This window comes from Lycium barbarum, chromosome 1 (assembly GCF_019175385.1).
Source record: "Lycium barbarum isolate Lr01 chromosome 1, ASM1917538v2, whole genome shotgun sequence".
Lineage (NCBI taxonomy): Eukaryota > Viridiplantae > Streptophyta > Magnoliopsida > Solanales > Solanaceae > Lycium > Lycium barbarum.
In genome coordinates, this window is record NC_083337.1 from 134,976,835 (window position 1) to 135,001,562 (window position 24,728).

The following is a 24,728-nucleotide window of genomic DNA, read 5'->3' on the forward strand; positions in this document are numbered from 1 at the left end:
CCTTGTTCGTTGTTGGTGAGCCAGTGAGAACCAACCTTGTAAACGTTGGTGGTGAACGAGGAAAACCACAAAGGTTGTACTCAACTCAAACTACAAAGACCTTAAAGAGAGACTGGATTAGGATACCACATTGGTTCCGAACTAGTATAAAAATTCCTGGTGTCATTTATTTTATTGCTCTCATAATATATTCTGCACCCTTACTATTTATTGTGGTTTATACTTGTGCAAATCGAAGGACTAATAATTTTGTGCATGCTGTCTCGCTATCAGTCGACTGACACCAAACAGTAGTCGACTAGATTTTTTAACAGACTTACAATTCACACAACCCCCCCCCCCCCCCCCCCGCCCTCTTGTACTTTCAAAATGAACTCAAAACCAGCTGAGGATTCTTCTCTTTTGTTCGGATGTCTAAAGCCCTAGTGTAAGTTTTACAGTTATACGGTGCATATAGTCTACCATCTGGGAGAAAAAGAAAAATTCTCATCTGTCACTTCTACTATTTTCGAAGCAGCTTTTAAAGCTCTCTGTCCTCATCTCTTGGAACTTGGAAGTATGCAAAGTAATGTGTAATCCTCGAAGCTGTGGAATCAAAGTTAGGAAAAATAAAATAACTCGCGAAATGAAAGGATTGTTTGGGTTGGTAGGAAGAGAATATAGAAGTAGAATTCTTTTAGCTAGAAAATAAAAAGGGGTTGGTTTGGGGTCCAGCTGGAATCCTTTTTATGAATTAGAATATGGTATGAAATGTAATGTGTATTTTAAGATTGTATAGTTATATAAATTTCCCAAACTCTTTCAAGACTTTTATTAATCCTCCAAACCAGGGTGGACAAGGATGGGCAATTTCTTTAAATTTTGCCCTCAAATTGCTGGTCTTTAAGTTTTACCCTTCGCCTAAAGCCCATGGGTTTCGGGTTTCGAATCCCTGTTCAGTTAAAAATATAAAAAAAATCGCAAGACAGAGTTTGAATTTTGCTTTGCCACCTTCGGCATTCTTTTTCCTGATGGTTTGACATTGTCTAGGGGTTCTCCTGCTGTTCTAAAAACTCTTCTTCTAGGTACATTTCCTGTACTAGTATCTACAGTATATTGTTCTCCTGTCGTTCTTTGAAATGGACTAGAACTAGATGCACTAGATTCCATTAGTTCTTTTAGACTTATTATAAAGTCTATTTCTATTTCGTCATCACTATTTTGCATATCTTCTAATATTTTATCAAAATCGTCTGATTTCTTTTGGTATATCTGTTCTACTCTATATCCCCAATTATCAGTTCGGGCTTCACATAATTTAAAGTGACGTATGGTTTCTTCTATTGTTAAGGCTCCTAACTTACATCCTTTACATTTAAAAAACATATTTTTGTTTTCTTTTTGAAGTCTTTTTGCTTCTTCTATAGCTATGTCTACCGCAAACTCGTCTTGTATTAGTTCTATATTCATAAAAGTTGTTTCTGTAATTTCATTTTCGTCTAAAGTACTTTCTTCTTCTATGTCTTTTTGTGGCGTATAATTATAATTAGTAAAACGTACAGATGTCTCTCCCTTAGAATTAGTGTACATTAGGTGAGATTCTGGCTGTAAAATCTTTTTTCTATTAAAATCTTCTAGATTCCATTCCATCCCTGCATATTCTTCAGGATTTATTTTTATAGGCTTTATTAGTCTTATTCCTCTATTTCCCATTACTTCTACTACATCTTCTACCTTAATTTTAAATTTTGTATTACTATTATTAGTTTCCTAGAAATCCTACACATATTAATAGATTATTACCGTCACACATCTCTTCATATCCCTTGGTCTGTATTCCTATTTTTATGTGTTTTTCAAATTCTGCTAAATTCATTATAAAATCTGGGCTAATATAAAATATTCCTCCATTATTTGTCATGTCTACTTCCGTGAGTCCTATTATTGATTTTTTCATGTCTGACCATCTATCGTCATAAATTACTATTAAAACTTTAGTTCCTAAGTTCTTTCTAGTTAGTCCTTTTAATCCTACTACTATTAATCCCATATGCATTAAACTTCTTCCAGTGTTTTTTATTTGTCTTACGGCTACTGGGTCTATTAAATTTATGGTAGTAATTTTAGTTCCTATGGCTGATATTTGTTGTTCTCTATAATGTCTATATAATTGAGCTGTACTTGAAAACTGTCCTATATTGTATAAAGTTTTTGGATTTAATAGTTTTAACTGGTTCTGTTGGAAAATTTGTATATCTCTGTCTACGTCTATTACTTCACTTAGTTGTTGATTGTTTTCTTCTGGTGTTCTTCTACTTAAAATTCTTGATAGGAAATTATTACCTATTCTATTATCTGAAAAATTTACTCTTTGTCTTTCTTGCCTTTCTGATCCTCCTTCGTTTCTTGGTCTAGCTGAAAGAAGGTCCATTTTTGTGGTTTTCTAAGTACTTTAACTTTTTCTTGTTGAGGTGTTATTTCTACCTTTTTTAATTGGTCTATTAATTCTTCAACTTCTTTATTTTTAAACGTCTCTTTATCTTTTTCTTTTTGTTGTTCAGTTAACCACCAAATGCGTCCATCTAATAGTTCTAACCTTGGTATTATTATTTCTATTTTCTTTATTAGTTCTAGTATTAATGATATTATAGTAATATTTTGTTGTAGTATTATTTGGTCCGATTTAGCGTTGGGTATATACTCTTTATAGTCTGCGGGTAAAGGTATAGACTTTTCTATTAATTTCGCGGCTTCTTCTTGAGCTAATGTTGGTCTACTCATTAAAGAGTGATTTCATTTAGTTCTGCTACTGTCTTTTTTAATTCTCTAATGTCACTAGTTAAAACTTCTACTTGTTGCGTTATTTTAGAGACTATGTGGGTTGTTTTTAATTCTATTTCTTTTGGTTTTTCGGTAATAATTTTAACTAACTTTTCTATTTCCGTTTTTGTAGGTAATTTTTCTAGATTAAATTTATTAACTAGAATCTGGATTTTCTTTTCTAATTCTAATTCTTGTGTTTTTAAGTAATCTAGGTTTTGTTCTAATTTTTTAAAGATTTTCTTTTGCTTAGTCTGAGATGCAGCTACCACTTCTAATATTCTAGTGATATCTTTGTTATTTTCTTGTATTTTTTCACTGAAATTTATGACTAAATTTACTAATGTATTCAACTGTTTGTCTTCACTATGTAATATATGATCTCCGTTACTAAAATTACACTTTATAATACTATGGTCCGTTAATGCTCTATATTTCTTTTCTGGGTATATTCTTAAGTCTAAGTATTCTAGATTTTTTAAGGTATCTATTTTTCTAGGCTTATTTATTATCCTAACGGAATTGTTATTTTACAAGCTTTCTTATGGTGTTCTATAATAGTTGTAAGTCTTGCTATATCTTCGCTTAGACAGTGTAATTTCCACGTTATAGCAGAAATTGTCTCTTCGTTAATCTGACTTTGTAAGTGTCTATTTTGTATTAATGATGATAATGTTTCTGAATTTATTATTTCTAAATATGCACTTAAGGCTTTTTCTACTTGTTGATATTCTCATCTTTTCTTTATATCTCGATATAAATACCAATGATTAATATGTATTTGTCTAACAAATGGTAGTGTTCTCATACAATTAATATGGTCTAAATCGCTTTTGATTTTTTGAGGTCTTTCTAGATTTTATATAGCCTAGTAATTTATATTCTAATCCTGATATTATATCTATTAATTCTTGTAGTCTTAACTGGTTTCCTTTGGTACTACTTAATTTAGTATATTCCGGATATAGGTTTTCTAGCTCTTGTTTTACAGCTAAATTTATCTTACATTACCTTAAGGGGATAAATTTTTACTTGTTACTTTAAATGTCTAACTTATATTTTGAGTAAAACTAGGTTGTAATTTTATCTAAAATATAGGTTTAAGATATAGGTTAGGTCCAAAAATCTTCTTGCTCTGATACCAAAGTGATAGGGGAGTTATATTTTTTCAATAGAAATTAGGATAGAAATATTATGTGGTTTTTTACTAATATTTTAAACAATTCTACTCAGTACTCCCTCACTCCTTGATTCTTCTTATCATGTAGGTGTATTTCTTATTTTCTGCCTATTCTCCCAATTTTTATAATTTTCGTTTTTTTTTAAATCTGTTTAGTTATGAATCTTTATTGCACTGTTCATCTCTTTCTCTTAATCTTGGTTCTTAATATCCGTCTTCTTTAACCACACCCCGGAGTCGCCAGAATTAGAAACTAGATTATGTAGCCTTGAAAAAGGAAAACAAAAAGAAGTAGATGGTGAAGACGAAGAAATAAGATTATCAAACATACAACCAATAATGAAACCATTAAGAATAATACCAGAAGAATCTCAAGCAGAATTAATGAGTATAGAAGACCATGAAGCATTAGTATGTAATGAAGATAAAAAATTAGGAACCATAAAAATACTTGCAAGAATTAAAATAGATGACTATGAGATAGAAACATAAGCATTAGTAGATTCAGGGTGCACAAAGTGCATAATAAATAAAAGAATAGTTTCACCTAATTTAATAAAAATTCTGGAAAAACCAGTTGTGGCCATGCAAATGGATGGAACCCATAACATATATAGACATTATGTTCATAAAGCCTACATTACCTTTATAAATACATGTTCAGAATTTTACAAACCAAGTTATAAAATGGATAAGATATGGGTAAGAGACCTTAATATAAATGTAGACTTTGTTATAGGATTGGACTTTATGTTACATAATAATGGCAGCTGTATGATTACAAGAGATGGAGTAATTTTCTTAAAAAATATTACTCATACACCAGTACAAGTTCTTAAGACTAAAACAAGGATCCGGCATAAAAAGATCCCTACCACAGACCTGCAAAAGAAAAAAGATAGTTGTTGTAAAGAATGTCAAGAAAATAATACATGTTGTAAAGACAAACCAGAAATAAAAAATTTAACTCTAGAAGAAAAAGAAATTCTAGGAGAAGAGGATTCGTTAGAAAAAGATTATACTTTAATAGACATAGAGACAGAGTTATATAATTTTAAAACAGGAATAGAAAAAATAGGAATAATAAAAAATCAAAAAGACCTAGATAATATAATAAAAATACTAGATGAAATGATTTTTGGACCTAACCTATATCTTAAACCTATATTTTAGACAAAATTACAACCTAGTTTTACTCAAAATATAAGTTAGACATTTAAAGTAACAAGTAAAAACTTATCCCCTTAAGGTAATGCAAGATAATTATTTAGCTGTAAAAGAAGAGCTAGAAAACCTATATCCGGAATATACTAAATTAGGTAGTACCAAAGGAAACCAGTTAAGACTACAAGAATTAATAGATATAATATCAGGATTAGAATATAAATTACTAGGATATATAAAATCTAGAAAGACCTCAAAAAACCAAAAGCGATTTAGACCATATTAATTGTATGAGAACACTACCCTTTGTTAGACAAATACATATTAATCATTGGTATTTATATCGAGATATAAAGAAAAGACGAGAATATCAACAAGTAGAAAAAGCCTTAAGTGCATATTTAGAAATAATAAATTAATCTAGTGCATCTAGTTCTAGTCCATTTCAAAGAACGACGAGAGAACAATATACTGTAGATACTAGTACAGGAAATGTACCTAAAAGAAGAGTTTTTAGAACAACAGGAGAACCCCTAGACAATGTCAAACTATCAGGGAAAAGAATGCCCATAGAAGAACCCATTATTCTTCAAGAAGGAGGTAATAAAGGTAAAATATTAACTATAGCAGCACATGAACCGCAAAGATGGAATTCAGTAATAGATCTTTGGAAATGAATAGTAGTAGCAGACTATATAAAAACATATAGTGATACAGACGCAGAAACAATGTATAAATATTTAGAAACCTTTTTAGGAGAATCAGCCAAAGCTTTATGGGAAGCTTATAAAGAAAATTTTCCAATGGAATTTCAACACTTAGTATCCATGGGAGCAAACCCATATAATTTTACTAATAAAATACATACTTTGATCACAGGGGAAGATCCAAATAGTGGATTATTAGTACTACAAAGAAATGCAGTAATAAAATTAGAACAACTAAGCATAAGTAGTTGGTTTCATATTAAGAAATTTTTAAACGATTATTTTTACTACTGTACTATTAGTGGAAATGCATTTGATCAAGAATTAGGTAAAAAGTTATTTAATAAACTACCAGGAGCAAGAACATTCCTGATTTAAATATGCCTCTAGAAACAAACTATTTAATTATAGAAACAGACGGTAGTTTTGAAGGATGGGGAGCAGTACTAAAAGCAAAACCCAATAAATATAGTAATAAAAGTGAAAAAAAGATATGTGCTTATCAAAGTGGTAAGTACAAAGAAAAGAGAAATATGAGTAGTATAGATGCAGAAATTTTAGCTGTAATATATGGATTAAATAGTTTTAGACTATATATATATATATATATATATATTTTTTTTTTTTACTTTTCAAGGCAAACTTTTAGTCATGCCTTAAGGAAAAGTTTTATCTTATGAGACATACTTTTAGTTATTCCTTAATTAAAAGTGTGTCCCATAAGACATAACTAAAAGTATGCCCCATAAGACGGAACTTTTCCTTAAGGCATAACTAAAAGTTTGTCTTATAAGGCGAAGTCTATGCTTAAGGAAAAGTTCTGTCTTATGGGGCATACTTTTAGTTATGCCTTAACTAAAAGTCTGCCCCATAAAGCATAACTAAACTATGTCTTAAGAAAAAGTTCTGCCTTATGGGACAAACTTTAGTTATGCTGGATAGTTTTTCCTTAAGGAGTATATGCCAAATCCGACATGCACGCCTCCAGTCTTGCCTTGCGAAATTATTTTTTTATTTTATGCCTGAGCAGAAGTCCGAACCTAGAACCTCAGGTATTCGCCCACCTTTTCAAACGAAAGGGTAAAACTTAAAGACCACAAATATGAGGGGCAAAATTTAAAGACCACCCCAAAAGAAGGACAATCCGCGCAAAAAAATGGACAAGAAATAGCAGTATTGCGGTTACCTGGTTGTCGTTTATACATTAAGCACGTGCGAAATTTTACCTAACTCTTTCAGGACTTTTAACCCTCCAAATCAGCATAAAAAACGAATATTTAATTCAACCCCAAACACTAATTTATGTATGAAAAACCAAATTGACATTTCACCCACGGAAGTGTGACAGTTCAACTCATAAGGTGAAAGTTGTGCAAAATCTATATAAGAAGATAAATCGGCATCCAACCCTCTGAAATTCAACAGGATCGGATCAATTTGGACATTTTGATGGTTTGAATCAGCCCATACGTGTGGACTATGTGCAGTATATATTTCATTTTTTTAAAAGACCACGTGAAAAAGGAAACGCATGAATCACGATACACCGGACAAAAATTTAAAATAAAACAAAAACGCGGGGAATATAACAGCACTAGTGCACTTAAACGTCCGCAAGGTAATGCAGCAATCTTATCGGCCTGACCCATCCACCTACTATTGCTTCTCTAACCAGATTTCCTGTCACACCTAGGTACAATTATACGTATTCTTTATCCCCATTCCATTGACTTCATTACTTCACTTGCAAGTTTAAGTTCCCATATAAACCTTCAGCTTTTCTAAATTCTTCCCCTTTCACTTTTTATCTTTCTTGAAGCTCGCATAAATAAAGTTACTCTTTACAATTTGAGGGTAACTTTTTTTATCCAAAATCAAGAAAATCCCATCAAGAATTCCATTTGTTTCAGTATTTCACAGATTCTTGGAAAGTTGGAAGAACTTACTTCATACCCAAGAATGATCTTGAGAATTTTCATTTTCTTGGTGTTGTTCAGTTTTGCCATTGGAAATGAAAATATCAACTCTCATGCCTTTCCTCGGCCATTAATTATCGAGTATCCTGAAAATAATGAACCCCAATTGAAGGAATATGATGAACTACTTCAGTTGAAGTGTACAAGCTGGAGATTTGCTGTTGAAGCTAATAATTTAAGTCCATGGAAGACTATTCCAGAGGAATGTGCTGATTATGTGAGGCAATATATTGAAGGTAGGGGTTATAAAATGGACATTGATAGAGTTTCAAATGAGGCTGGAGCTTATGCTAAAAGTGTGAATTTGGGTGAAGATGGAAAAGATGTGTGGGTTTTTGATGTTGATGAAACTTTGCTTTCTAATCTTCCTTATTATTCTGAACATGGTTATGGGTATGATTCTTTGACTAATTTCCTTTGCATTTTTTGTTAAATTTACTTCCTTATACCATACCCAGTGTAGTCCACAAGTGGGGTTTGGGGAGGGGTAGTATGTACGCAGACCTTACCCTTACCTTTATGGGTAGAGAGATTGTTTCCGATAGACCCTGCCTTATAGCACTCTTAAACAAATTAAAACTGTCTAATAATGAAAATTTCCCCTGTTCAGTCAACATCCATTATGTAGAATGCTTTAGATTGAGGATTAGTTTTGCTGATTTCCATTTTGAAGGGGACTTTTTCTATTTACTTCCGATTGGTCACTCAATTTGGACTTCAAATTTGATGTTTCGATTTGAAATCTGTGTTTGTTTATGACATTTGAACAAAATGTCAACTTCAATTTGAAGTTTTGATTTCAAATCTCAAATTCACCAAAAAGATAGGGTTTCAATTCCAAGTCTCTGATTTCAATTTTTAAAAAATTTAAAACTTGACCCATAAGTTTGCATTTTGCAAAAAAGGGTCATAATTTTAAATATTGTAAAAAAGACTCATACTCACGTGAAGAGATAGCTAGTTACTGTTGTTAATTTATTGGAGCAATGGATCTTTGTAAATTTATGTGTATTTGAAAGTTTGTAATAGCATAATCGTAAGCATTTATCCGTAAAAGGAACATGAAATTTTGTGTTTTGTTAATACAACGCCTTTGGATATTCTGATACCTTGTTTATGTACTATGGTTTGCTCTTTCGGTAAGATCGTATAAGAATTGGAGAAGTTATGATAATTCTTACAAACTGTGGGGTTTTCATGTTTATGAGAAAAAGTGCAATTTTTGAGATCCAAATTGCATGTCCAAACAAAATTTCAACTTCAAATCATGTCCAAACGCTTACTTAGAGATATGAATCTGCTTCTAAACAATTTTAGATATTACTGTTCATGAGATTTCCTTTAGGGCATTATGCAATGTGTAATGGTAAGCTATTGGTGATTTGTGTTGATCTCTATATTGTAGATTGGAGGTATTTGATAGTGTGGAATTCGATAAATGGGTTGAGAAGGGAAAGGCGCCAGCCTTAGGGTCCAGTTTGAAGCTTTATCAAGAAGTTCTGAGTCTGCGATTCAAAGTTTTCTTGCTGACTGGGCGCAGCGAAAGACTTAGAAGTGTCACGATGGAGAATTTGGTTACTGCTGGATTCCACGATTGGCACAAGCTCATTCTGAGGTGAGTTTATGAGTAGGATTTTATCAATTAAAGTTTGTTGATTTCATTCATGGCGATAAAAAAAGGAAAATCATGAGTGAGATAAGAAACACCTAGAATGAAATTTCTTTGAATGTGTGCTCGGTATCCTGTGAAGATGCCTTTGTAACATGCCATAAGAGTTTTCACCAACCATGCCATTGCTTATCCTGTATTTGATTTCCCTTTTTGTCCCTACTCCCTACTAAGTCTTAACATGTATGAAGGCACACGATTAGTATTTTCAGAAGGACCAACACTAGTCCATTAACTCATAGCAGTTAGCTATGTTTTTTCTTTCACATGTTTGGTTGGTTGCTGAAGTTTATCATTGTGTGTATACCCCTTTGAACTTTTGAAATCAGTCAACAGCTGGAAATTTATACAAAAAATTCGGCTTGATCCATTTCGAGGATCATTTTTCAATAGAAACACGTGTCTGACAATCTCTAATTTAGGATTTGGCTTCTAAGTTTGCTGCTTGCTTAATTACATATATTTGCTTCAAAACCGTACTTCGTTATGTAGTATCTGTGAGTTGATAACTGAAGCGATCCCAATCACAATGTGGTTTCACATAGGTGAACCATTGTTGTACTAAGTCCATATGTTTTTCAAGTTGAATTAAACTTTACCATACTGCAAACCCTTGTAAATCTTCTTAAGTACTCGTTGGGCACATTTTACTTATCCCATATATCCATCTGATATCAGATGATCATTAGCATTAGCATATATATCACCGTTCTCGTTTTCTTGATGCTGAAGAATAACAGATGGTCAACTTTTATTTTGTCTGAATCCTTAGTTTTGTATAAAAGGGAGGTTGAATTTGTAGTTTAAAACATGAATGTCGATTCTTGGTTTGAAAATAGGGGATAGGGCTTGAGGAGGGAAAAGTTATGTACTTTGTGCAATCTCAAGGGGCTGCACTTAGTATTTGAACATGTGATATTTCTTCTTTTTCTCATAGTCAGGACAGCCATCACACGAATGTGCCTACTGTATCATGCCTTTCTATGTAATCTACATAAATACCGGAAGTGAAATTTTGATTTATGATTCTATGCAGAGGCCCGGACGACCATGGCAAAAAAGCAGCGACCTTTAAATCAGAGAGGAGAAGTGAGATGGTAGAAGAGGGGTTCCGGATAGTGGGCAACTCAGGAGACCAATGGAGTGACCTGCTTGGTTCCTCTATGTCTAGTCGCTCATTCAAGCTTCCAAACCCCATGTATTACATTCCCTAAAGCAAAAATTATATCTAATCTTCTTTCACTAGGTTGATGCAACATGCCAATGTTTTTCTTCACTGGCTAATGGCTATCTTATAAATAACGGAAATGTAATTCTAGGGGTGTCATTAGGACGGTTCGGTCGGTTATTTTAAAAAAATTATACCATCCCAACTCTTCGGTTATTTTATTTTGTAGAACCAAAATTAGACTTTTCGAGACCGTCCCATCATCTAGGTTTTTCTTCGGTATCGGTACGGTTCGGTTAATTTTCGGTTATTTTAGTTTTAAAGTGTCACCTAAGAATACACCACCATTAAAACGTAACGACATAGACCTCCACAAACCTGTTTGTAGTACACCATCAAATAAAGTTTCTATTTGTTTCTTATGAAATACTTAATGTAAAAGCTAATAAAAAAACTACACAAAGTAATTAAACTGAAATGTGTTATGTCAAGTAGTAAGACAACAACGACGTGAATCCTCATTGATTTAACCAGGGAGAAGAATAACTTGTCAAAAACAACAATGTTGAATTGAGCCAAAACAAACATTAGCTTATAGGCCACAGAAACCACAGCTTGAAGTTGTTACATATACATCAAGCAACATAGTAGAGGAGACCAAGATGGAGGTAAACTTCTGTTAGTCCTAACTATAACAAAAAATGCTTACTTAAATCATCTAAATCTATGACCGTATGACTATGTATATGAGGTATCTTTTTGAAATTAAATCCAATCAACTAAAGGCCCAAAATTTAGTGGCCAAAATTATTTTTTATATTTGAAATAGAACTTATAAAATATATTTTATATATTCAATTTAACATATCTGTAATATATAAAATATATTTCATACATGCAAGGCGGTTCGGTTCGATTCGGGAATTTTTCGATTTTTTGTATAAATTAAAAAGACCACCTTAATTGTTCGGGACGGTTATAAGCTTAAATAAAAATCCACGGTTTTATTGGAAAAACACTATAAATCGGTTCGGTCGGTTTTTCATATTTTTTTGACACCCCTGTGTAATTCTTGTGATCCTTTGAACTGGATTATTGATGATTCAATTAACGTAAACAATTGTGCGTAACCACCATTTCCATCTTTTCTCTCTCTCTCAATCTCAACAACTCTTAAATTGTTTTATTTTAGTTCCACTGCTGTATCATAGCAACGTTATGAGGTCGGCGCATTTTGAGAAGTTTGCCGCGTAATTTACTATGTTTTTTGCAGCCTTGGTAGTATTTGGAAACTAATATGTGGATTACCACAGAACACATATTTTCCATCTTCATGGTCTTAGTTTAGCGAGGAAAATATACTGACAAATCTTGTTTTTTGCTTAAATTATTTTATCTTCAATCGAGGGAGAGATGGATGGAAGTTAAACTGAATTGTTTTTGATCCAAAAAATATTAGAGTTATAAGAATGATTGGTGGTGAATGGAATACCTCTATGAGATAGCATCACTCTGTAAGACACAATATAGTGTGTGTAGCATCCATAGTATTTGTTGTGAGTAAATGTAAACGGGTGTCCACCTTCAGTGTTTGCACACATTAGCAGGCTCTGAGTATTTTGTTAGAGATATGAAATAGAATATAAGGAGACCACAAACATTCTTGCAGACGGATTTTCTTGGATATATACCAAGAGCCAGAATACATGCCATGCCTTTATTGTCATTAGATTCTGATCTCTTGCATAGTTGCATTGATCTTGCACGTTTGGAAATAGATCCTCCACTGCAGGCCTTAAATTCAACAGTTAAGAACACACTTTTATACGCATTTATTATTTGTAGTACAATCAACAACAAAGGAGTAAATGATCTATAGCTAAGGGCTCATAAGTCATTTAAGGTTTTTTAGCATGCTTTACCTTTAAAAGGGCATTTGGTTATCACATCTACAAGTAAGAGAATCTGTTGTTACGTAATTGCATGGCAGCTAACCACGATGCCGATAGAAAGAAAAAAGGGAAAAGGGTCAAATTTGCTCAATGTGAAAAGGATCAAATGTACCCTCCGTTAAAGTATCGGTTCAAAAATACCCCCGACGTTATCTATATGATTCAAATATACCCCTCTGCCGTTAAGTATGTCCTAGATGGACATCTAATCTCACATGCCATTGATATTTTGATGAGGTGGACGCCACATGGCATGCCACCTCAGTGACCCAACCCATTTTACTCCTCATCTCCACTTCTTCTTCCACCACTAACATTTTCTTCCCCTCCCCACGATTGTCACCATTAACGTTGAAATTAGCCCTCACATGAAGAGCCTAATGCAAGTACTTAATCCACAAGCTGAAGAATTGGACTCAAAATACCTTTTGAACAATGCTTGTTATCATTTGGGACTTTCCTTTTTCCTCTCCCAAGGTTGTGGGCTAACTGCTAAAATACAAAAACTGGCGACAAGGCTGCAATGCAGTGTAATGTCCACACTAACACGAGTTTAAAAGAACAAAAAAAAAAAAGAGGAAAAACTTCAGCTCCTATGTTGTGGTAGTCATAGCATGAACTTCTATAGTTTTAGACTGTTGCCTAATTCTTTTGTTTCTCGTCTTCTTGTAACATTTCAACAGCTTGAAATATATCAAAGATTTTTATGGCATTTGTTCAAAAATTCCAAAATCAAAGTTTGCACAAAGAAGTCTTTGAGTTTGCAAACTATATTTGAGTCCAATATATTTAACGGAGGGTAAATTTGATCCTTTTCACATAGTAGAGGGGTAAATTTGACCCTTTTCCCAAGAAAAAATGCAAGAGAAAGATATCTGATTGCAAAACACAAGTGCCGTTTGCAGAAAGCTTCTAAATAAAATATTTTTTGTGCAAGTGTTGCCCATTGAGAATGTTATGGTCCATTGCTAGGTATAGGACTTAGAGTCCCACGTCGGTATAGAAATGTGCTGATGTCGGGCTTATATAACCTTGGACTCTCCATCTCTCCCACTTCAATAGCTATCTTTTGGAGTGTGATTTTTCCTATTCTATCATAGAGCTTCCAACAGAAATAAGTCGCTTTTGTCAAGTGACCACTCTGTGCCAAAAAAAACTGAAGTCAAATGGCTTGCTGCCTTCAGATCAACTTTTAGCCCCAAAAACTGGCAAAACAAATGGAAGCAGTAACGGTTCTAACAGAGTTTGAAGCAAATTTTGCTATGCTGCATTATTTTTGATTGAATACAAATATACAATGTATGAACTTCCGTCAGCAAATTGTTTATAAGAAGTTACCATCAATCACTATCTGGAATACTTTAAGTACTACGATTTTGAGGAGCAGACGGATAGTAACGAGAACAGTGAATGAATTTCGCTACGCTGCATGTCTTGATTGAATACCGTCAGCAAATTGCTCATAAAAAGTTACCATTAATCACTATCTAGAATACTTAAGTACTATGATATACAAGGACCAGATGGTAACAAGAACAGTAAATGAAAAGTAGGAAATTAACCGATAGTTGCGAAATTCCCTCATTACTGCTTACTCACCCAATCATTTAGAGAGAGTTGACGAATTCTATTTTCTGGCAAATTTTATTTATGTTTTTTTGTAAAAATGAGTTCACAAATTGCTCTAAACGAACATCTTCAATATTTGTCAAACAAATTTGTGGACATTCATAATAATGTAAATTCAGTTAAAAGTAGAATTACTATAATTAACTAATTTTCCTAAGCATTCGAAAACGTAACATGGAAGGTATTATAGTTAAGTTACATAACATTTGTATAACATTGACATAAAAAATATTATAGTGTAGTTTGAGGGTTTTTATGCCGGTAAATTTAATAAAGAAGTCTTTTGAGTATATAAATTTCATAAAAACTAATTTTAGAAAAGGGCAAAGGTGTCAATATATTCTTCAACTTTGCGATTTAGAACAGATATACCCCTCCTTACAAAAGTAGTGTATATATACTCCTGCAATTACAAAATGGTGCAAATATACCCTTTTGCTGACGGGAGTTTTTTTTTTTTTTTAAATCATTTAGGTTATTTTTTAATTAAAAAAAGTATCACATGACTTTAAAAAAAGTCTACCTATTGTTTTTTAGTAGACATATTTTTCTAAAGCCATGATAATATTTTTTCTGGTGTGTCGGGTATGGTTCGTTTAAAGAAATATCTCCGTGACTTTAAAAAAAATAAGTCTATCCATTTTTTTAAAGTAACTAGACCCAACCCAGCAGGAAAAAAATTACTAGGTGGGGTATGTCTACTAAAAAAAAATGGGTAAGACTTTTTTGTAAAGTCACGTGACATTTTCTTAATTAAAAATAACCTAAATTATTTATTTTTTTTAAAATCTGTCAGCGAAAAGGGTATATTTGCACCATTTTGTAACGGCAGGGGTATATATACACCACTTTTATAATGAGGGGTATATCTGCTCTAAATCGCAAAGTTGAGGGGTATATTTGTACCTTTGCCCTTTAGAAAATGAGGACATAAATTAAACACTCTTCATCCAAAGAGTTACTCATTCTCTTCACTTTTACTTGTCCACAGTTAACTTTGTCCTTTCACTTTAAAAAATAATACACACACACACACATACACTATTAACCATGTGTTTGGATATAATATTTATTATAGAACAATTATTTATTCAATTTTACTAAAGAGTTAAATAGCTCATGTACTAGTTGTGTGTCCTTTACTTATATAGTAGATGATTTAGTGTATAAAGTTTAGCTTATACGAATAAGATTAAATCATAGGTTCTTATAAGTATAAAGTTTATGTTCGCAATCTAAGATGGAAACTGGAAAAAGCTATCGATATGATTGTAGCACAAGATTAAATATAATTATCTTCATTGTGGGAACGGTATAGTTCCGACTTCTTGTGCTAGTAAATTTTGTATGTATTGAACGGACCAAGTAGAGATAAGTGCATATAAAACAACCTCTCTAGCTCATTAAATGTATTTATACTCTTAACCTTGATATGATTATTATGATCAATGTGATTTGTTCATTATTTTGATTTATTAAAAGGTACGACTCAGTTGCGGGTCTATGTATTCCTAGCAAATTGAATAATTGCAAAATACATTTGAGAAATAATAATTAGTTGATAGAATCCATATCTCAACTTTGAGATTGATGATACCCCCTTATGGATGCTTATAAGTTTTCATGTGAAAACCCCGCAGGTGGATTTTGTATCCGTCACATGAAATAAGTTCAGCGGAAGTATAAAGGATTTAATTAGTCAATGAATTAAATTGTCAGTAATTTAATTTAACTGATTGGTAACTGTAATCTTAGCATGGGGAGTTAAATAAGTTTTAATGGGAGAATTTGAAATTGAACTAAGGAGTACAATTATGAATTTTTAGTGGAATAATTCGTAATTTATTATAGTAGGATTATTTCAGCAAGAAAAGAATTAATGCCATAATAGGGAGCCTCGTTAATTAATTATGTGGTCCCTATTGTGCTTGAATAATTAGAATTTACTGAAATTTAGTTTTCTGGGTGGAAAAGACAAAACGACTACGTTTTGAAAATGATTACGATTGGAAAATTGATATGGTACGAAAATCGTTATGTTTGGGAAACCGTTATATTTTGTAAAACCGTTTTAAGACCCTAAAGTTTTTCTATATAAAGGGTCTTTCTTCCATCTTTAATTGACAAGAATTTTTAGAGAAAAAAAAGGTGCTTGCCCATACAAGTACTACATATTCCAAGAACTATTCGGATAACACAACAGAAGACAGTAGAACTGCAGGGTCATATCATTGACGACTTTTGTTTAGGCTTCAACATGTGTCACAACCCAACCCGCCATGACTGACACCCACACTAACTCCTAGTGGGTGAACCAATACATCTAACCATCTACTCATTCAAGTCCATTTTTAATTAACCAATTTATAACAAGTTAAACACACAATAAATCAAAATAATCATGCCATAAAATAATAACGTAAGTGCGGAAGTCCTAACTATTACAATCCCAAAATTCGAAAGTCACCGTAAAAGGACTCTAATCCAAACATGTCTAAGGAGATCGTACTATCTAAAACAAATAAACATCAATGTCTGGAATGGAAATAGACATTAGATGAGGAAGATCTTCGGGCGACCTGATATTGATAGAAGCTAACCCTCAATCTGTCAGCAAATGGCCTTAATGCTACATGTGAGGTCGGGTAGCAGTCTCTGGATCACAATCTGTACTCAAAAGAATGCAGCAAGGTAGTATCAATACAAACACTATGTACCGGTAGATATCATAGGCCGACTAAGATTAGTATCGTGCATGAACTATAAAATCAATAAAACAGACAGACCAATCAACAACACATAATCAAATAGCCCAACAACTAGTCAACCAATGATATTAACAATCAAGTCACCCAATGATATCAAAAATCAAGTCAATAGAAATAAGTCTCCGACAACTTTCTCACTACTCAGTCACTGATCACTCGTGTACATACATGCTAATTGGTGTCATTACCCAATAGTCATGGACTGCAGGAGAGCCATAGTGTCCATGTACCACTCGTTCCGGAACGAACCTCGGACCACGAGCTCACAACTAGGCCACATCCTCACCCCCGGTCAAATGTGCCTGTTCATACATGTAGGTCACATCCTAACCCCCAGTTAAATGTGCCTTTTCATAGCTATACATATTTATTGTCTCATCGCCTTCAATAATCGATTTATCAATTTGTACCTCAATTTCACTAAGAAGATCATATTAACTTCTCACCACAAATATCATCAACCTGTAGGTCACAACATATCGAATGGCGGCACTAAGCCCACATAATCACTCAAGCAATAGCATACAGGAATTTCAACCGCACACAATTATGCCTGAAGACTAGACATGCTTTCTCCTATCAATTTCACAACACATACAATCAACTAAGCAAAGTCTAACTCAAGTAGATTGTAACCTACCTCAACTGTAGAGTTGGAACAATGCAAATTACTCCTCTATAGCCTTTCCCTTTCGTAATGCCTCGGAACGCTCAAAGTCTAGCAATTAAGATGCTAAATGAGTCATAAGCACTCTAGTCAACAATATCGATACAATATCAATACAATGAACACCCTTCCACCTTACCCCTTTTCTAATGGGTGAATGATTACTAGGCGTAAATCATCCTAACATTGGCCTTAGCAGCCATAAACTATCAATTCATAAGGTTATTAAATCAAGTTATTTCTTACAAGCAGTTTCTATGGTCAAGCTACCATTTTTATGAAACCCTAAGTCTCTATTCACTTAGTTCATGCCTCTAATTGTTCAATTCTTGATTAAGAAGTGATAACCCAAGCCTTTAGATGATAATCACACTACAACATTCATAACCCACCAATTATTGAAAGTCTATTAAGTTCTAGGGTTACTATTCCCAATTCACCATTATTGACCCATTAAGAAGATAATACTTTTAAAGATGAAAGCGTAATGAAGGAAGGAATGGTTGAGACTTACCTCTCAAGAGTATTCTTGCCCTAGCTTTAGAATTTCGCTGTAGGTGCTTCTTGGAAACTGTTTTGGAGTTTTATGAATAAAGAATTCGGAACTAAGTGTTTAAAAACCAGGATTTTGTCCCCGTCGACCACTGCGGCAGTCAAACTGTCGCTACAACGGTCCCTCTATAGCGGGCAAGTGCCCGCTGTAGCGGACCTCACTAAAACCTTCTGTCTGCTGTGGCAAGCCTGGTCCCGCTATAGCACAAGCGCTACAGCGATCCAGTGCCCACCATAATGGACACCCCATTTCCCAAGTGGCCATGGCGACGAGAGGCCCACCGCGATAGCGGCGTCGCCGTAGCGGTACTTCTCCCGTTGCAACGGTACCACTGAGCAAGTAAGCTCGCTAATTTCCACAGTTTTTCACTCTACCACCCAACACTTCATCCGAGGCCTCACAAACACAAATAAAACATGCACATTAATGTAAAAACATCACACAATCTCACCCGTGGCCTCGGAATCCCCAACAGAGTTCTAATTTCCTACGTCACCCCCTAATGAACTCAACACAACCAAACAATTTTAAGTTCTTAGACTTCTACATTTGAGTTCTATTAGCTCGTTCTACCCTTGGAAGAGTTCTATTTGGTAGGGTGATCCTAGATTTTCCATAACGACCGGCAGGATTGTTACAACATGTATCTCAGTTTATGCTTTATGTATCTCGGTATTACTAGTTGTCTGGATTACATGTAAGTTGTTCTTGAACTGCTTCCGCGTTTATAGCATGCTATTTTCCAACAATTATAATACTCATCGATTGGTGTATAATTTCAATGAACTCAAAAAATTATTTGGAAAACGAGTAGATAATGTTTAGAATTAAAAGAGATATTTTATTTTTTTAATATAATATAATGAACAAGTAAAAGTGAATTATTATTTTTAATTACAGTGAATAAAATAAAAGCGAGGAGAGAGTAAAATTTTCTCATTGCGGCCTCTACATCCTCCCACTGGTGCGGATGTGTCACTCTCCACCTGTGATTTCCTTTGACAAATAATGCTTTATGGGATTTTCTAGATTAGCAGCATTTACTTGTCACCATACTCACAATCTTCTTCTTCTACCAAATTCTTTCATTTCTAGCCTTTCTCTTTCTAGTGGACTAACAAGAACTATTACCACTAACCATAAAAGAAAATTTATTCCTTTATTATCATCCGCTAACAGATTAGCTCACTCTGTATCACCGAAAATGGTCAAAGCAATTAGAATTCATCAACTTGGTGGCCCTGAGGTCTCTCTCTTTATCATCTTGTTCCCTATAATTTCATTTATCTTTAATTTTACTCCCTCTGTCAGTTCAACTCTTTTCAATTTTGGCGCTGAATTTGAACGCGAAATCCTTAAATTTTTTGAAATAAATTTATATATTCGGACACTACTTAAAATTTAATATAAGTCACTATAATTGACAATTCATATGAAAAAATGGTGGTCAAAAGAAAAACTCTCGAAATCCGAAAGGTGCCACATAAATTGAGTCTTGGTTAGTCCTTTAGCTTTCAATTACTGGACTTTTATCTGCGTATTTCATTGATTCTCTGTAATAGTAAAGCTTTTGTCTGTGATTTTTATTCATGATTCTACACTGATAATCTGTGAGTTGGGGTTCTTGATAGTATTTTGAGGATACCTTCTTCGGTCTTAAATTCTGATACTATGTAATAGGAAGGAGGATCATGATTACATTCTAGTATCAAAAATTTGGCGCGGATTATTACTTTCGTCCCCGAAATGTGCCTAATATCAAAAACACCCCTGCGCTTGGATAAGTGAATTTAAACGCCCCCGGATCTGCTGTAACATTCATTCGATTGGATCCGCATATGTTTGGTAAAGAGAATAATCTTATCCTTTGAGAATAATAAAAAATGGACAATGTTCAATTGGAACATGAAAAACGTGACTAAATTGGTCTACTATCGAGACTTTGGACTATCAGGACACATACTTCGTGAAATGGTTCATGCATGTTTGTTGCCAGGAGCAACAAGACAGTTTAAACTTATTTGTTTGATGGGTCTTTCAATTCTTTGTAAATCAGACTAAAGTTTAGTGTGATTAATTTGCAGTTCGCGTTTTTATGTGTTTAGAGGGAGCAAGAGAAAAAATATTGACAACAAGGCATCTTTTTTATACATTAAAGAATTAACGACAAGGCCATTTTTTTGTAGGTCCTTAAATGGGAGGACGTCGAAGTGGGAGACCCAAAAGATGGAGAGATCAGGGTGAAAAATAAGGCCATTGGTCTCAACTTCATTGACGTATATTTCCGAAAAGGGGTTTACAAAGCTGCTGCATTTCCTTTTACACCAGGTGCTTTTATTTTCCTCTGTCTATTATTTTCTCTTCTTCTATATGATGTTTAAAGATCTCTTCATGAACTTCAGCGGCTGGAAATGATGTTTTATCGGGGAAACATTTTGTGTTATATGTGTCAAGATCCTATTTTTAAATGAAGATATATATTAAACACCCTTCTCTAATAGAGTCTGCTGGTTTGAGGAATCATGTAATTTGATTATCTTCTGCTGGTTATGATTAACTTTGGAACATCATATGCAAAACGATTACTACGCCCTACCACTCACAGCCTAACTCGTTGTTATCCACCTTAAAACTAGTTTTTCAATACAGCTAACTCTGCAATTTAGGCAATGATTCACAGGCAGTAAAAAGGCGAAGTGAATTAGATGCACAAAGATTCTGCTTTGTGACGAGACTGATCCTTACACTTTCCACAAAAAAGAACAGGCAGGGCTGTGCACATCTCATTATCACCATTTCACAGTGAGGCTCTTGTTTCGTCTAGAGAGGGATTTTTTGTGTGTATCAAGTTATCAACTGTGTGTATTTTATGGTTCAACCTCTTTTCTCATCTATTGGGACTTGCTAGATTCTAACTTTTGGAGTTACAGAATATGATAGAAGCATTTCTCTTATAAGGTATAGAAGATGATAGAAGCATTATTTAGGTAGCATTCAAAGCTAGAACTAAATTCTTTATGCCAGGTATGGAGGCCGTAGGGATTGTAACAGCTGTTGGTCCTGGATTGACTGGGAGGAAAGTTGGAGATATTGTTGCATATGCTGGCAGTCCAATGGGTTCATATGCTGAGGAACAGATCCTTCCTGCTGATAGAGTTGTGCCTGTTCCTCCCTCTATTGACCCTATTGTTGCAGCATCCATACTTCTCAAGGGCATGACTGCTCAGTTCCTACTGCGCCGCTGCTTCAAAGTACGTAAATCATAGTCTTACAGAAGCCAAGTTTCCATTCGTCCTTTTTTTTTTTCCCCTATCTGTTCCTCCTTTTGTTGAAGTAGACATGCTTATATTATAAACTAGATGATTTGAATTATATAATGCAGAAGAAGTCCTCAACCCTTACATGGGCATGATTGAGTGTCTGTTTTATGACTTATGATGTTTTTGCCTACATGTTAATCAATGTGATCATAATATAAGGACCATTAAGGGAAGATACACAATACTATTTGATTATCTCTTCTTACTAAATTCAATCTTTAAATAATGACTGCAGTACTAATGGATGATTAACAATTAGATGTATATCCCGTTGTTTATCCATATTCTCCTTTTATTAAGTAAATCAATCTATTTCTCGGAGATCCAGCAGGTTGTTAGGTCCGATTGATTTTGAACATCTGCATCGCGTTTCTCATAGTTATTGCATGAGTAACTACAACTTGAAGAAGTAAAAGTCAAGTCCCCAGTGATACGCCCTGAGAAGACCAATATCATGGCTTGTGATATTAGGTGTGTGATTTAGAAGTTGAGGGCTTGAAATCTGGATGGGCATACCACTGATGATTATGGATCTTTTCCTCTTCTTTCTTTTTTGAAGATTTCCAACTTTTAAATTTCATCTGAGAATTTGTTTCATATGAATTTTTTCTGAGATAATGGAAGACTATGTATCTGATCAGTGTTACAAAGACAAAAGCACCATCCCTACTCTATTTTTGACTCCAGATATCAGGCAGATCTATGTTCTGGATAGCTATGCTCCTTCTAAAATCCTGATATTCTGAATAGCAAACCAACTTTGGAGAACTGTGGAATGGCCGATATTCTTTGATTTCTTGCTGGTTTAATTGATTGTTTGCAGCTAGTTAGTGGAGTAAAAAAAAAATCAGAAAATTTAAAATATAAATAAATTGAATGCTTGATTATGGAATACATTTTATTAGAAGAGTGCATTGTTTTCTAGTTTCTACAAGGTTAAGTGGTTAACATAAAGTATCTCTGCTCTCTCTTGATCAGTGTCAGGTACCCCAGAAATTGAATTCTTAGAGATTTACAGAATCCCTTGGGTATCCCGGACCGTGGGAAGGGGGACAACTTCTAAACTAAGTTTTAAGGTTGAGACAGTCAGAGTTTATAGAATAGTGTGCTATAGATCCTGCATGCTGAACGTTAACCAGCTCCGTTTCCCTGATTAGTGATTTCGTATCCCTACTAACTGAATTAAGAGATCAACGAGCAGACAGGAAGAGAAATGACCTTTCTATGATTTTGGCATGTAATGTTTGTGCAACAAATTGGAATTTTCCGACTTCGTATAATTTCATTAGTCATTTCCTTTTTAGTTGGAACTTTATATATTTCAAATCCTTTTTGGTTGAATTGCTTACGTCTCTTAATTTCTTGATTGCAAACTAGGATATAGCTTCTTTACTTTCATCAAATTTATACACTGTTGCATTGTGTTACAGGTTGAACATGGGCACACAGTACTGGTTCATGCTGCAGCAGGTGGGATTGGGTCCCTATTGTGCCAATGGGCAAATGCCCTTGGTGCTACTGTCATTGGGACTGTATCAACTAAAGAGAAGGCAGCCCAAGCGAAAGATGACGGCTGTCATCATGTTATAATCTATAAGGAAGAGGATTTTGTCACTCGTGTCAAGGAGATTACTTCTGGCCAAGGAGTTGAAGCTGTCTATGATTCTGTTGGGAAAGATACCTTTCAGGTATTTGCATTTAAATTCATTATTTATCAACAAGTTAGTCCCATAAGAGCTTGCAGAAAACCTATGCTTTCAAGAATTATTGAAGTTTGAGGATGAACAAGAAAACAATGATGGGGGTGACCAGGATTTGAATGAATTTTATTGCCTTTATTTCCTGTCCCTGAGTAGCCTTTGATTAGGAAATTTTACTCTGATCAGGGATCATTAGACTGCTTAAAAACTCGTGGATACATGGTGAGTTTCGGGCAGTCATCTGGCTCACCAGATGTGGTACCTTTATCAGCTCTTGCAGTGAAATCGCTATTTCTGACAAGGCCTAGCATGATGCATTACACAATAACGAGGGATGAACTACTGGAAACTGCTGGAGAGGTATTTGCAAATGCTGCATCAGGTGTCCTACGTGTCCGTGTCAATCATACTTATCCATTGTCTCAGGCGGCACAAGCACATGCTGACCTTGAGAGCAGGAAAACATCTGGATCAATTGTGTTGATTCCAGATGGTGCTGAGAAGTAGTGTGTCTATATATATATATATATATACTACTTTATATATACTGCCAACATGAAATGTATGAAAGCGCATAGTGGACTTAAAGTCTGAGCTGAACCATAATAAATGCCTCTGTACATTCTTTGTCAATTTTCACTTCTCATTATGTTGCAATATTGTGTTGTACTTGCGTGGATGCTGTGATCAATTTCCAGCCTTTAAGTGAAAGATACTAGCTCCTTCAGGTTCTTCCTGGCTGAGCGTGATTAGCTTATTTTGGCTCATGATTTTAGGAGAATCTGTGTGTATCATTAAGTTACATAATTGCAGGTCGAATGATTGAAGGTCCTTACCCAATAGTTTTACTGATTACTGTTTTTTTTTTATTTTTTTAAACCAAAGTCCAAGCAGGTTTTAGAATTTAGATTAAGCTGAGAACGGTCCTCCTGCCCCTGGACCTCCCACAGGGTGCCAATGGAAAGGGTCAAATTTGCCCCTCTACTATGTGAAAGGATCGATTTTACTCTGTTATACTATTGGTACAAAAATACCCCCAAAGTTACTTTAATGGTTCAAATATACCCCTCCTCTGTTAGGACCGTCAATCCTACGTGGCACTGATATTTTAATGAGATGGATGCCACGTGGCATGCCACTTCAGCGTCCCAACTCATTTTACCCCCTCTACTAGTTCTTCCACCATTAACATTTCTTTCCCATCTACATACTTTGTGATTTGTGACGAGACGAAGAGTCGCTTTTCAACGACTATGCAGAGTTATACGAGAAGCTCTCAGAGCTTGGATTCACAGGACCTTCAGTGCTTCAAGTCAGTAGTAAAGAATAGCACGGTATTGGCACAAGGTGCTGCTGGAGTTGCTGTTGCAGCAGCTATTATAACATTTGAGTTACTTTTATGAAGTCAGAGTCAAGTAAGCATTAGCAAGCACAGAAGTTTCAATACATTGGCCAACTCAATAGAAGCAAATTAGA

General features: G+C 34.3%; 2 protein-coding genes across 2 annotated transcripts; both read left to right on the top strand.

The window, feature by feature from the left end:
• Nucleotides 1–7,465: 7,465 nt before the first annotated feature.
• Nucleotides 7,466–10,837, top strand: LOC132638651 (acid phosphatase 1-like). Its single transcript, XM_060355465.1, has 3 exons — nt 7,466–8,219; nt 9,232–9,441; nt 10,532–10,837. The coding sequence occupies exons 1-3, from the start codon at nt 7,810–7,812 to the stop codon at nt 10,707–10,709; spliced, it is 798 nt and encodes a 265-aa protein (XP_060211448.1). The 5' UTR covers nt 7,466–7,809; the 3' UTR covers nt 10,710–10,837.
• An 8,364-nt stretch (nt 10,838–19,201) lies between these two features.
• LOC132638663 (uncharacterized) lies at nt 19,202–23,991 on the top strand. The gene is made up of 5 exons (XM_060355471.1): nt 19,202–19,478; nt 20,419–20,560; nt 21,257–21,483; nt 22,983–23,240; nt 23,439–23,991. Exons 1-5 carry the CDS (start codon nt 19,248–19,250, stop codon nt 23,757–23,759), a joined length of 1,179 nt encoding a protein of 392 aa, XP_060211454.1. The 5' UTR covers nt 19,202–19,247; the 3' UTR covers nt 23,760–23,991.
• The last annotated feature ends 737 nt before the right edge of the window (nt 23,992–24,728 follow it).

Bases quoted from the DNA above. Each gene is read 5' to 3' on its own strand.
- LOC132638663 (XM_060355471.1), top strand. From the start codon at position 19,248: ATGGGATTTTCTAGATTAGCAGCATTTACTTGTCACCATACTCACAAT. The intron at 20,561-21,256 runs GTGCTTTTATTT...TCTTTATGCCAG, and splicing joins TGCATTTCCTTTTACACCAG to GTATGGAGGCCGTAGGGATT. The intron at 21,484-22,982 runs GTACGTAAATCA...ATTGTGTTACAG, and splicing joins TACTGCGCCGCTGCTTCAAA to GTTGAACATGGGCACACAGT.
- LOC132638651 (XM_060355465.1), top strand. From the start codon at position 7,810: ATGATCTTGAGAATTTTCATTTTCTTGGTGTTGTTCAGTTTTGCCATT. The intron at 8,220-9,231 runs GTATGATTCTTT...TCTATATTGTAG, and splicing joins TATTCTGAACATGGTTATGG to ATTGGAGGTATTTGATAGTG. The intron at 9,442-10,531 runs GTGAGTTTATGA...GATTCTATGCAG, and splicing joins TGGCACAAGCTCATTCTGAG to AGGCCCGGACGACCATGGCA.